This window comes from Macrosteles quadrilineatus, unplaced genomic scaffold (assembly GCF_028750875.1).
Source record: "Macrosteles quadrilineatus isolate MER2022 unplaced genomic scaffold, UCM_ALF_1.0 Scaffold_1__1_contigs__length_201487025, whole genome shotgun sequence".
In the NCBI taxonomy this organism is placed as follows: domain Eukaryota; kingdom Metazoa; phylum Arthropoda; class Insecta; order Hemiptera; family Cicadellidae; genus Macrosteles; species Macrosteles quadrilineatus.
In genome coordinates, this window is record NW_026542594.1 from 19947862 (window position 1) to 19962600 (window position 14739).

Sequence of the window (14739 nt, forward strand, 5' to 3'; positions counted from 1 at the left end):
CCCAGATATGTCATGAATTGGAGCTTCTCACCATAACCGGATATAATATTAACACTTTTTATTCACGTAGTTTAAATGCTGGAGGTGGAGTCATAATACTATCAAAAACAAATTTAATGGCTAAACATTTCAAAATTAAAAGTTTAAATTAAATTCCGCACTAGGAACATCTTGCATAATAAAGGGTCCAGCAACAAATTAAACAACACCGGTGTTTACCAGATCAGTTGCCCAGATTGCCCATTCAAATATATAGGCCAGAAGGGTCGGGCATTTGAAACCCGCTACAGAGAACATAGGCCAACTCCAAAAATGGTCAAACAAAAATCAGCCTTTGCACAACACCTGGTTGATTCAAATCACTCAATGAGTAGCATTGACGATGGTTTAAAAATTCTACATGTCTGTGGGAAAGGTAGCAAACTTGACACCTTGGAGGAGTTCGAGATTTATAAAATTTATAATGACGAACAGTGTAAGGACCACATCCTTAACAAAAAATTACAGTTCCAGTCTCACTCGATTTTTAATACAATATTAAATTCAGGAACAGCTGATCGAAGATCTGATAACATCAGTGATAACAGTAGAAGAGACGACGTGACGTGACCTCCAGTCTGCTACCAGCCCCGCGCCGCGCCGGACCAAATCAGTATTATGATAGAGCTATCTAAATGATAATCGTGTATTCGTACCGTATTAATGTCTTCTGTGTTCGTGTTTTAAATGTGTTTTTGACGAGTTGCAAGCTTTGATAATGTTGTCTTCGCAACAAAACATGTAAGCTGTTGAGCAATACCATTTTTGGACTATTTGATTGAGGTATGTAAAAAACCTATTATTGTCTTAACAATATAGTCCAGGGGCCGAAAACATGAATTTTGATTTAAATTAAAAGTTGAAATCAAGAAACTATTAGAAGCTTATTCCAGAACGTTAATTTAACCGATCAGAACAAGAGTTTTAAAATAATTTTTATTTCAAAACCAAATTTAATTATGATTAAGACAAGATTAAATTCTAACGCCTCCCAATCACCCCAACCTGAGATAGAGATCCATGTAATAAAACCCCTGAGTCTAAATTAAAAATAGCCTGTACTAGCCTAAAGCTTTTAATTAGTAAATGCAACTCCCCACCTTGTAAACTCTTTTTGTGAATCCCTTTTTTTACCACCATTATTTAACAAACTCATCATTATTTAATCATTATTATTATTTAATGACTATTATTTAGTAAAATTAAGTTTCTGTATTGTAAATATGGAGTTTCCGTTTTAGGCCTAAGTTTAAGTGAAGAGTGATTATAAAGATTTTCCCGATTTTTGGGACGGGATTACATTTTACTTGGGAATTTTTCGGGACAGTATTTGATCCGATCATTGGCGATTTTGCCGCTTCGCAAATGACGATGATGCCGCTATCGCGAGAGATGTTCACGATTGTTCCATGAACACAGGAGGCGTAGGTATTTCGACTAACGCGCCGTGACCTAGAGTCATTTCGACGATCGCGCCGTGACCACGAGTCATTTCGAAAATCACCAGGTGACCAGAAGTAATTTTCATGATCACGCCGTGACCACAAGACATTTCGTCGATCACGCTATGACCGGGAGTCATTTTGAAGATCAGTTTTATTAACCCCTTATCTGGTTTCCATTTCTCGTGTGGGGCCTCAACTTAGCTAAGTTTACGTATTACCTTAGCATTTTTTTTATATTAGATGTTAAAAGTAAGAATGTTGGCAGTGATTAAAATAGATTTTGAACATAAGAGGACTGTTCAAAACATATCAAACCTTATTTTTTATCTAGTAATCCAACAACCGCATTGAGGTGCACTCTGATGAACATTGATATGGTGTCAGTTTGTTTTTGGCCACCTAACGTGAAACTGTGTACATAGTGTTCATCGTGTTTTTGTGCTAAGCCTTTGAAGAAGACACTATCCATCAAGTTATCGTTCAACATCAAGTTTTAGTGGTGGAGGATTGACGTAGTACTGTTCGTGATCTAGCTAAGGAAATGGAAAGCAGTATTGGTTCAGTCCATTCAATTTTAACGGAATATTTGTCTATACGCAGAGTTGCTGCAAAATTATTCCCAAAGAACTTGACTGATGAACAAAAGGAATTGCGACTAGAAGTTGCTCAAGACAAGCTGGAATGTATTCAGAATGAACCAAACTTTCTCAAAACAGTTATAACTTGTGATGAGTCAAGGGTGTACGGGTATGATCCTGAAACCAAGTGTCTTCTCAGTGGAAACACTCAAAACACTCGCCAAAATAGCGAAACCAAAGACATGCTGACTAGTCTTTTTCGACTGCAAAGGAACTACTTAGAAGTTCTACACCACATGTGGGATGCAGTGTGTCGCAAGCGTCCTGATTTGTGGACCACAAACTCTTGGTGGCTTCAACAATGCTCCAGTGCATTCTTCCAATCATGTTCAAGGCTTTTTGGCAAAACAGGGCATTCCTGGGCTACGCCAGGCCCTCTACTCACCGGATATGGCACCGTGTGACTTCTGGCTGTTCCTTACCTTTAGATTTGTCAGAGTTAAGGAAAAGATCAAAGTATTGGTAGAAGCAACAGTCGTCCAAGCTGATATCAGCGATCATTGTCTGATAAGAGTCGTGGTCAGTGTTGCGGGGAAGGACAGTGGCGGTCCCCCTCCCACCCCCGCCAAGGTGGCACACAGATTACTTGAAACTGAGACAGCTGTTAGCTGAAGCTGATTGGACTAGTGTATATGAAGCTACAAATGCTTCAATTGTGTTTGACAATTGTTTAAATTTGTTACAAAGTTTTATAGAGCGAAGTAAAGTAGAAGTAAATTGTAAAAAACAAGTTTTCAATAAAATAAAACCTTGGATGAACAATTTTATATGCTTAAAAATCAAGAAAAGAAATCATATTTTTAAGCTTATGAAGCGCCATTTCAACAATGAGAACCTAAAAAAAACCAAAAGAAATATATAAATGCTCTTAATAATGTAATTAGCAAATTGAAAGACGATTTCTACAAAAAAAGTTTTGAAAGCTGTAGTGGTAATTCCAAGAAAACTTGGAACTATTGAATGAGCTGACTGGTCAGTCCAAGAAAAAAGATGAATTTCTTAGATTAGAAGTAAATAATATTTTGATTGGAGATTCATTAGCAGTGGCAAATGAATTTAATAGGTATTTTTTTAGATATTGTAAAAAATCTCAAAATGAATTATCTTAATTTTGTGGATCTTAAGAGTTCTTTTCCTGGAATACAAAAACAACTTTTCCCAATCATTTCAAGTCAAAACAATTTTTATTGGCCAGCAGATCTTTGTACCCTAATAAGAATCTTAAAAAAAATAATACATCTCCTGGAATTGGTGGCGTAAATACAAGTGTAATTAAGGAAATGTTACCAGAAATCGAGAATGTTCTCTTATTTATAATTAATTAAAGTTTAACAACTTGTGTTTTTCCTTCAAGATTAAAAAATGCAGTAGTAATACCAATTTTTAAGAGTGGGCTGAAGACAAAATCTAGTAATTATCGTACGATATCTCTGTTGTCTTATATATGAAAAAATCATGAAGAACAAATTACTATCATTTTTGGATCAAACAAATTTTTTTAGCAAGAATCAATTTGGATTTAGAACTGTCATGAACACTGAACATGCTTTGCTAAATTTATTGATGGGGGTTAATGAAGGTGTGAATGAGGGTAAAAAGGTGGGTGGGCTTTTTCTTGATATAAAAAAAGCTTTTGATACAGTTGACCACACACTGCTGTTGAATAAGCTGTTCAATATTGGAATTAGAGGTGTTGCCCATGAATGGTTTAAAAGTTATCCCTCAGACAGGAAACAGTGTGTAAAAATTAATTCAATCATAAGTGATATGGGAACTATTAAAAGTGGTGTACCCCAGGGATCTATATTGGGGGCAATTTTATTCATTATAATATATTAATGACCTGTGTGAGGGTAAATTTCATGGTAGTTTAACCTCATTTGCTGATGACAGAGCATTGTGCTTCTCTGACAGTAAACTGGCAGTCTGTTCAGAAGGCAATGAACAGAGATCTTTGGTTATTGAAATGGTGGTTCACTGTTAATAGTTTGGTGCTGAGTGCTGAGAAAACCAAATACAAAAATTTTAGCCTTAAGAAACCAATTACATTTCCAGACCCTGTCAAATTTAAATGTACACTCTGCTTGAGTAAGCATTCAACCAAACCTGTATGTTTAAATGTGCTACTGTTCATCAAACCGGTTGTGTTAAATATTTGGGTCTTGATGTAGATGAAGAACTTGGTTGGAAAATTCATATAAAAAAACTAAAGGACAAAATAAACAATTCAATTAGATATTTTTACTTTTTAAGAAGTCTCAGTAACTGTCAAGTTTTGCGCATGCTGTATTATGCTTTGATACAAAGTAGGCTTGAATATGGAATAGTTTTCTGGGGTAATACATCTGAGTCATATACAAAACCATTATATATTCAACAAAAACATGCATTAAGATTAATCTCATAAAACCAGATTTGACCCTTCAGGACCTCTTTTTATCCAATACAAAATGTTTCCATTAAAGTACTTGTATGTTTATAAAACTTTAAATCTTTTATGTACATTATATAAGACCATTCCCAAAATAAAAATTAATACATACTCAAACTTAGAAATCCTAACCAGTTTCTGGTTTCTAAACCCAACAATACATTTTATATTAAAACGTTCAGATTTATTGCACCAAAATTTTTCGATAAATTGCCTACTAATATAAAGAAGATAGTAGAAAATAAAAAAATGTTTTTAAGTAAAGTTAAGAAATGGCTTTCACAGCAAGAAGAAATTGACGAATTATTTTCATTACTACAGTAAATAGTGTTGCTTTAGAATTTTTCTTTCTTTTTTCATTATATACATATATAGGATTGATTAATTATAAGGGCACACTTTGGCGGGCTATGCCACTCAGGGTCTATACATTCTATGTAGTGAGCTATGTTGGCCCTTGGGTTGGGGCTAGCAGCCGCCTGGTGGTGATAGTACAGTGGGTTGTTAGAGTTGTGACGGTCAGGAAGTTATTGACCGTATTTTTTATTGTTATTATGGATAACATCCCAAAGCCCAGTATTTGATATCGACATTGGTAAGATGGGCAATCGTGTCGCAACTCCGCCAGTCAGCATTGTCTTGTAATTTATTTGGGGTTTTGTTGAGTGTCACAAAGTATTGGGTACATCGATTGCTACATCACGTTCGGTTGTTTGGATCGTGGCATGGAATGCATGGCCTGATTGTTTTGCTGACATGAGGTGTCATCATTCTGTGTGACGTGTGGGACCTCCGAACCTGGGGTAGTCAGTCAGAGTCGAGATCGAGGTGTCGGTGAGCCGCGGTGATGCGCTACCCTTCCCTTCCCCGCGGGTGGGCATGTCCGTCTATTTTAATATTTTGATAATTATTTAAGTTCTCCAAACATGTTCAATTTTAAATAGTTTAACCCAAATCGTCTGTATCACCAACCGTTAGCAACTTATCAAAGAAGTCTTTTTGTTCATTTAACACTCGGCCCGTAATAAATTAAATACTGAATTTTCTACTAGCTGCATTTGTTTATTGAGTTTCTACCCTTCCCGTGCGCGGTCGTTACATTGGTGTCGGTGCGGGGTCAGATGCAAGAATTCTGACAAAATGGAAGGAATATTCTGTATTTTCTTGTTCCTGGGATGCGCTTTTTGCTTCCAACAAGGAGTGGTCTTCGAGGGAGGAGAGGACGTCCTTCTGACAGATAGCTACTGGACCTTGACTCTCCAGTACAATCTGTCCCAGGTTTCAGCGGAAAATGGAAACCTAAGTATCTTGTTGGAGGAAGTAAAAACACATTTTGATGGGTTCTTCAAGGGGTTTTTGGAAAAAAATGTAAGCATTCATTCACCTGCTCCGGAATTAGAAAACAGTTTTAGATATGAGTATGCCACCCTTCACAAAATGATTTTTGAGTATGTGGGAAAAGTGGATGATTTGTTGAGTTTGCTACCCAGGGAAAGGATTAAAAGGGGGTTGATGGATGCAGGGGGGCATATATTAAAGTTTTTATTTGGTACTATGGACAGTTCAGATTTGGAAACAATCGATGGTAAATTAACTTCAATGAAGGATGTGGTTAATGAAATGTATCATGATGAACAAGCCCAAGTAACATTTATGAGTAATATGCAAAACGAAATTACGGTAAACTCACGTGCAATAAATCAGATTTTTGAATCATCTTGCTAGGGATTACCGGAGGGAGATGATGGCATTGTCAAAATTGAAAACTCTTTTTAGCTACCTTAAACTAAACGCAGCTTTATCAGATACAAAGGACACGGTGGCGAGTGCGATTCAGAGAATGAGCAGGTTTCACGAAGCTATAGAAGCGTTGTCCTTGGGAAGATTAAGTAGCAGTTTACTTTCTCCTCACAAATTTCTTGAAATTTTGACGTCAATCGAAAGGACTGTTCCAGCCCCCAGTAAATTGTTTGCTTCGGTAAGCATAGATAATTTACATAAATTTTACAGTGCAGCTCGGGTCAGGTCGTACGCCACCAGTAACAGTTTAGTGGTAGTTGTCAAATTGCCCTTAAGGCAGAGTGATAATCTTTTCCAAATTTTTGACGTTGTAGTATTTCCAGTGTATGATAAGGCGGTAAAAAAATGGGTCAAATGGGATGTTGATGAAACTAAATTGTTGATAAGTAAAGATAGACAGAGTTATTCCATCTATAACAGTTTTCAGATGGAGTCAGTTCACTCCATACAAGGTTTAAAGGTTTACCCGCTTTCCGGTGTCATTTTGGACGTTTATAAACGCCCTAGCTGCGTAGTTGAATTATTTTTGCGCTCTAAGACTCAGCTGTGTGGCCGTAAATTGATTTCGGGGTTGCAGTCACCCGTATTGGTGAAAACTGCATACCGTTGGATTTATAGTACCTCGGGGGACGATCGGATCACGCTGAACTGTTACAGCGAGGGCGGACGTTTAAATGTTACAGCGCTGGAACTAAATGGTGTTGGTGAACTGCCCCGGGGTAGGCCATGTGATGTGCTGGCCGATGGGTACAAGATACCGGCTCAATTCTTTGGAAACTCGGAGCAGAACATGTCCTTGGGTACGATTGTCTTTCCGGAGTTAAAAAGTGTCCTTTCGGAAGATGAAATAAGTATTTTTAGAGATGATATTAATGCCACGTTGGAGGTCCTTAAGGGACTGGATGACAAATTAGGTACGCTTAGCGTTAAGGAGTATCCTCTGGAAGGGGCGCTCCAGTACCTGAGATACCATAAAGAGTACCGTGCCCGGTTCAGATATTTGGTAGTGAGTTTAGGAACCGGGATATCGGTGGTAATATTTGTTCTTGTGTTTAGGTGGAGACGAGTGGTTGCCAAGTGTTTTGCTGCCCTGGGTACCTCTGCCCGCCTGTTGCGTCCACGAGGTCGACGGACAGCTGCTGAGTCCCCAGGCCAAGCTATGGTGATGGAGCCGGCCGGCAGTGTCGATGTGGAAGCTGCGTCAGCTGTTGACAGCTCAGCAAGGTCGCCTGACGCCTCTCAAGTGAAGCGACTCAGCGCTATGATGAATCAATGTTGCAGCTAAGTTGTTTTGGTCAGGCCTGACGAACGTTCAAAAGTCGTTTCATCAAGGTGGAGTGAGCTCTTATGGACGTACATATGGTGCGCGAATGTAGGCCTACAAATTTGTGCGGAAAGATAAGTAGTTTGCGAATATAGTATATGATAAGGTTTAGTTCATAACATCATGGGACAACGTCAATGAACGTTAAAACGGGTAGCCGTCGCGTGTTTCAATTAATTCTTGTTTATTCGTTCTTAAGGTGCTTTGTTTTATCTATCTGTTCAAAAGTTAAATGTTTTAGGTGTAGCTGTTGGTAGTTAGATTTGTTAAAGTTGAGTTTGTTTTAAAGGTAGTTTAAAGGGTTTTTATGTTCTAAGTAGGCTAAATTTAGCTGTCACCATAACCGTAGCTGCAATTCTGCCAGGCGACCACATGAAGGTTGTGTTGCGCAAACGGCTGGAGTGTGTGGGCCAGGCAATAGTTTCTTAAAGTCATCGGAGTGAGCGTAAAAAAAAAAATTGCTCAGTGGAATAATTTGGAATTGCAGTGAAACGGTTCCTTGTGAAAGGGCTTGATCACCCCTTAAGCAAGAAGCGTTGGTGATAGGTATGATAAGTTTTGATGTGTTTAGTATTTGTGAATAATTGTTGTGCATAGGTTAGGTTCTATTTGTTTTATTTATTGTTAGGCGTATATTTATGTTGTAACAATATAATTATTTATTAGTTTGCTTTACGTTTAAGGCGAGCAGCCAAATTGATGTTTTATATGATGATGTGTAATTGGGTTGCGAATACGCACGGAAATGGACTTGATTAGTAATCATGTTAGTTAAGTACTACATATTTTTGTTAATATTTAGTTAGGTTACGTATTTAGGTTATTGTGACACTATATATCAATATTTGGAATGTCATATTTCAGCAGCAATTGTTGTTAATTTAGTTACTATAGAGCTGTTGAAATTTTATTAATGTCTTAGGGTTCAATTTGTAATCACATTTGTATTTTTGGTTTAAATGCACTTCATTTATGGTGCTAGCATTTAAGTATGTGTTATTTTAAATTTGTGCTTATATAGATACGAGTAGGGTTTTATTTGAATTTGTAAAGATGTGTGGACAAAGGGAAGGTAGCGAGCGTTTCGTCAAATACATTTTCAGACAAAATTTAAGGGGAAAGATGTTTGAATGCAAATAACTTAAAAAGTTAGCTGTGAATTGGCTTGAATTAATCCGGTAATTAATTGGTTTACCATGTACCGATAGTTTGTGACACTTTTAAGTAAAGGGGGGGTTCAATAATACCAAGACATGTTGGCTGGAGTAGCGCGCGGTCATTGCACCAGATGAGTTGTTCACTGGGCGGTGCGACGTATTGTTGTGCTGAGTCGGCGTGACCTTGCAGTCAGCCGCAAGTACACACTGGATCAGCTGTGAGGAAAGTCAGCTGTTCTCATATTACTCCACTACAGTATGACATACGCATCAACTGTTGCCATTGTATGTTGGTAATGTGGAAGTTTAATTGAAGGCCTGAGGGCAGGCCTCCGTCTGAGTTGGGGAGAATGTGACGGTCAGGAAGTTATTGACCGTATTTTTTATTGTTATTATGGATAACATCCCAAAGCCCAGTATTTGATATCGACATTGGTAAGATGGGCAATCGTGTCGCAACTCCGCTAGTCAGCATTGTCTTGTAATTTATTTGGGGTTTTGTTGAGTGTCACAAAGTATTGGGTACATCGATTGCTACATCACGTTCGGTTGTTTGGATCGTGGCATGGAATGCATGGCCTGATTGTTTTGCTGACATGAGGTGTCATCATTCTGTGTGACGTGTGGGACCTCCGAACCTGGAGTAGTCAGTCAGAGTCGACATCGAGGTGTCGGTGAGCCGCGGTGATGCGCTACCCTTCCCTTCCCCGCGGGTGGGCATGTCCGTCTATTTTAATATTTTGATAATTATTTAAGTTCTCCAAACATGTTCAATTTTAAATAGTTTAACCCAAATCGTCTGTATCACCAACCGTTAGCAACTTATCAAAGAAGTCTTTTTGTTCATTTAACACTCGGCCCGTAATAAATTAAATACTGAATTTTCTACTAGCTGCATTTGTTTATTGAGTTTCTACCCTTCCCGTGCGCGGTCGTTACAGAGTTATCAGACCAACAAGATAACTCCCAGGGTCTATCCATATCAAGTGATCCAGAAATAAAATAATTGGTTGCTTGACCATTTTTAAAAATAATAATATTTTTATCCTAGATACCTATATCAATCCTGGGTTCAAAAGTGGTTTTAAATTTTTTTTATCTCTTTTGTTATTTCTACGGCGGCCATTTTTGTTTTGCGGAACACGCAAATTTTTGCTCTTGTAAGGGTTTGCGTTAACTTGCATAACTCGGTAACCATGAACACTAGTGATGAAATTGTTTTTGTGTGTGTAGCAACTCAGTAGAACTGTTTGTATTTCAAATATCAACCCTCAGACTTAATTCCTTTAAAAGTTATCATTTTTCAAAAACTGAAATTTTTTGAAAAATTTAAATTTTGAGTCTCAATATCTTTGTTTGTATTTTATGCCAACAACCCAGCTGGCACCCTTAGAGGATCCGACTAATTTTGTGTCTAGATTACGACTCAAGATTTCATCAATAAAACCAACAAATATCAAGAGACACGGCATTAACCGAAGCTTCATTTTTCGTGATTTGGACACATGTTCACACATTTTTCTGAGAGTGGATGCTATGAGAAAATCTTTACAACATCCATACACCGGACCTCATCCAGTGATCAAGAAAGACAGTAAAACTAACACAATAAAAGTGAATGGTTCTAATGTTAAAGTTAGTCTTGACAGAGTTAAACCGGCCTATGTCCTTCAGAATGATGAAGTTAACTGTATCTCAAACTTCAAAAGATGTGGATTTTCAAAAGTCGTATACGACAAAGTCTGGAAGAAAAGTGACATTCAAGAATCCAATTTCAGTTTGATGGAAATTGCCTTTGTCCTTGCTGTTATTATTATTATTTTTTTTTTATTTGTTATTTTTTGTGACTTTTCGGAACCCTCCAAAAACTACATGGACTTCCAGTCTTCGCAGGGGGCTCCTGTAGTGAGTTGACAGATCCATTAGCTGACAGATGTTTTAAATAGTTTTATTGAATTTTGGTTGCTAAGAAGAGAAAAATAAACAAAGAGATTCTTTTAGGCTTTTCCAACAAAAGTGGTTCATTTTTATTTGCTCTAAACAAATAATTTTTAATTACTTTTAAAAGTATGATAAATTTAACAATAATATTTAGTGGAAACCTCTAGACTTTTATTTAAGGTATTTCTCCTATTTAAATGAGGTTCTTTTCACTAAAAAATAAACAAATATTCTATTCTATTCTATTCTAAGATGCTGTATACAGCAAAGGACCTGATTTCAGAGCAAAAATGGGATAATGCAAAAGCTTGTCTGAAGTCCATTAAGAAGGAAGAGTTCCAGGCTTGTTTCCAAAAGTGGCAGGAGTGCTGGAATAAGTGTGTGGAGTCCCAGGGGAACTATTTTGAAGGAGATCACATGTTAAAACAAATTTATCAATAAATTAAGCTTTTCCTGAACATTGTGGGATACTTTTTGAACAGACCTCATACACAATCATGTCTACAGAATTGTATTGGGCTTGAATATAATTGTAACTGAGAACTGTATTTGATATTTACTATTTGGTATTAAACTCACCACCAACTTCTTGGCGAGCAGGTTAGTACAGTAGGCAACTCCCAGGGGATGACCAGTGGCTAGGAACATTGTTGTTCCAAGAGGTACAGCCTGACCCTGCAGTAGACGGGACAGTTTGTACCACTTATCCTCTAGATGTAGGTCGTCCAGTGGGGAGATTGCGTTGACAGGCACGTTCACAACTTTCTAACACCATTACCACAAAAAAAGGTTCTAAGTAAGATGATTAGTTCCACAAACCCTCTATATGAATTTAATCAAACAAATTATTGTTAATTTATATAGCTTCAGGATTGCAAGATAAGACAAATAATGGCTAAAACATACCTTGTAAGTAAAAAAATCCTGGTTTTAAGCTAAATGCATCGTGTAGTAAAAATGAGTTGTAGTGAACAAGAATACAGCCTCAAATTACACAAAGGGTTATACCTAAGGATTTTAATGAGGAGAAAAAAAGAAAGGGTTTGCCATAGATACCAACTTACCAAGGTCGGAGTGAATTTATGCAGTAATTATAACCACATGGCTAAAGGCAAAACAGCAGGTTTTAGACATCCCGGTCCTGTTTTTTTTTTTTTTTTTTTTTTTATAAACTAAACAAGATTACGCTTTATAACAAGGTTACTCACAAGTCTTGCTGGATAACAGAAACAACTAACATTCCATTAATTATCAAAGTGAACAATAAACTAAACTTACTTGGCAGTCAAATCGGAACTTTTTCAAAGACTCGTTAGTAATTAGAGGTTGGAGTTTTTTCTCGTAGTCGTCCAAATACTTCCTCAGCCCCAGATGCCACTTCAAACACTCAGCACTAAAGCAGTCATCTACACTTCTCACTGAAAACCCATACTTCAGTAGTAGGATTACAAAAATGTACAGGACAACCTAGCCTACTCAACACATAGTTTAACAATTGACTTCATTTCAATTTTTGGATCAATAAAATATAATTACCCTGTCTTCCCGAACTTTCCGCCTCTTTTGGTTTCTCATTTTCCATCTTCTCTTTTTCAATTTTCTCATTCTCTTCTTTTTGCCTTTGTTCTCTTTCAGCCGCTACCTGTTTTATTCGCAGCACCTTCTCAATCTCATCTTTCTTCTCTTCTTCAGCTTTGTCCATCGTAGCATTAATTTGTCCTGAAAATACCAAAGCAGAAATATTGACTAAGGATATATTTAACTACTGTACTTGAAACAAGATTTATGATTCACAAAATATAAAAGTAATTCAGAAAATACAGGGTGTTTTTAAAAGAATGCCGGGATTTCAAACGGTCGTTGCTCGGGACTATTCAAGATAATTAAATGATTTAAACGTCAAATTGAAGGGAAAAGAATAAAGTTTTTTTCTCATTCTTTCATACAATTCGGAATGATTTAATAAAATTCAGATTTTCATAAATCTTATATGAGCGTAAAACTGGCAAAGTCTGTACGCTTAGGGCGATCGGCAGGTTTGTCTGATGTGTTAACTGAATCTTTTCGGCACAAAGACTCTAACTTTTATAGATAACATCATAAAGTGACCAATTTAGGTTTGTTAAACTGAAGACTTTGTCAGGCAATCGATTTTTTCGGGCCTCTGATGCAGAATTGTCGGATTTCTTTTACTATGTCATCGCTTGTTTTTAGCCGGGCAGGTGAATGTCATTTCACAAACACTTCGGTGCCACTCAACTCATTAAACCAGCTGCAAGTTTCTGTATCATCAAGTAGATTTAAGTTTAGTTTAATTTAGCAATGTATATAAACTCTGCGAACTACATATTACAATCTGTGCCTTCTGTTGCGCCGTAAACGTCGTACTGGCAACTGTCGTAAGGCGAATGAGTCACAATAGCGACCTATCACCCCGCACCTGTTTTACACATGCTTAAGTCAAAGTTTCCTCCCTTGCCACATGGGTTACAAAACTTTGTTATTTTAGCTTCAATTTGACGCATAAAACGTTTAGTTACCTTGAATAGTATCCAAGCAATTACCATTTAAAATCCCGGCATTCTTTTAAAAACACCCTGTATTTTTTAAATCAGGATTAGGAAAAGATGTACGACAAAAGAATACAAAAAATAATACTTATTTCAAAACAATTAGTATGATTAAAAACAAAAAATAGGTGGTAATAAATTTTACCTGATTGTTTTATGTGTTAAATCATGGTAAAAAAGCTCTTACCTACTTTTATCTTTAAGCCTTTACAATATTAAGAACTTGGTTGGAAAAAGTAAGTAAAAATACATATTTGAATAAAAATATGTTATTTTTAACATTTGCATACTTACCAACATGTTTAGAAAACGTATCAGCTATTACTGTGATCTGTTGTACAAGATTTTCAGCTAACTTCAAATCTTGCGGGGTGACGTTTCCTTCCTAAACACAATATTAAAATAAAATGAATTGCAAGAGAATTTGTCAAATACATGCATAGGATAAAACAATCATTGAAAATGAAATAAATATGAAAAAGAAGTGCTAAAAAAAATGTTTGCTGATTAGTTTGGATAATTTTATTCGTAAAAACAGAAACGCAAAAGTTAAGGAAGGAGGAATTGATACACTACTAACACCAGAACTAACGGGGGACTGATAACAAATTTTGATAATAATTCTTAAGTCCTTCTAAAGATTTTTAGATCTTAGTTTCAATTCTAAAGTTGATTATTGATGTGTATCTATTTCAATCAGCAAAAGAAAAGAACCACATTAATCTCTCCCACATTCCGTTGCAAAGCACAGTGGTTTGACTGATGGTATTGATATATATTTTAACACTGATGCAAATCTTTGAATTAATTTAATAAGCAGACAATATTTTTGTCATCAGCTAAAAAAAAATTTGCATTAGACAAAATTAAAGCAAACTTGGTTCAAACATGTATATATACTAGCAGCTATACCCGTGCCTTGCAACGGGGTCAGTATGCAAAAGAGACAATGTTGGTTCTTTGAAAAAGCCTTAAAAATGGTTTCACACCTACCACTTAATTAAGAAACAAAATTGAACTGTATTACTTAACTTAATAATAATAGTACGTTTTTGTTAACTCAGACTGTAAACACTTTTTTGGCTACCTAGGATACAAAATCAATGATAGATTTTGAGGTATAATCAAATAACATGTTGAATGGTTTGTACTGTAAACGCAAAGCTATCACAATAGTTCCAATCCTGTCAATAGTGTAATTTTCTAACATATTCTAGTGAAATAACAATCAGGCAAATGGAAATTGTTGTAAATGGACTTAAATTATGTAGAATGATAAAGAGAAAGGTGTTTTAGGTACAAGTTTTACTCAATACAAAACCACAACATAGCTTTTCACACAACACATCTGGTATCCATGACAACTAGCTTATTCAGAACACATGTGATGCCAA

General features: G+C 36.4%; 1 protein-coding gene across 2 annotated transcripts in view; it reads right to left on the reverse strand.

The window, feature by feature from the left end:
* The window catches only part of LOC129004750 (mRNA export factor Gle1), a 99931-nt gene that overhangs the window by 43424 nt on the left and 41768 nt on the right, over window positions 1-14739 (reverse strand). For both annotated transcript variants that reach the window (XM_054433365.1, XM_054433374.1), the window contains exons 7-10: window positions 13640-13730; window positions 12312-12494; window positions 12054-12193; window positions 11355-11540 (exon numbers count right to left, since the gene is read on the reverse strand). In XM_054433365.1, the coding sequence (XP_054289340.1) occupies window positions 11355-11540; window positions 12054-12193; window positions 12312-12494; window positions 13640-13730 (600 nt within the window). The remainder of the gene's footprint in view (window positions 1-11354; window positions 11541-12053; window positions 12194-12311; window positions 12495-13639; window positions 13731-14739) is intronic.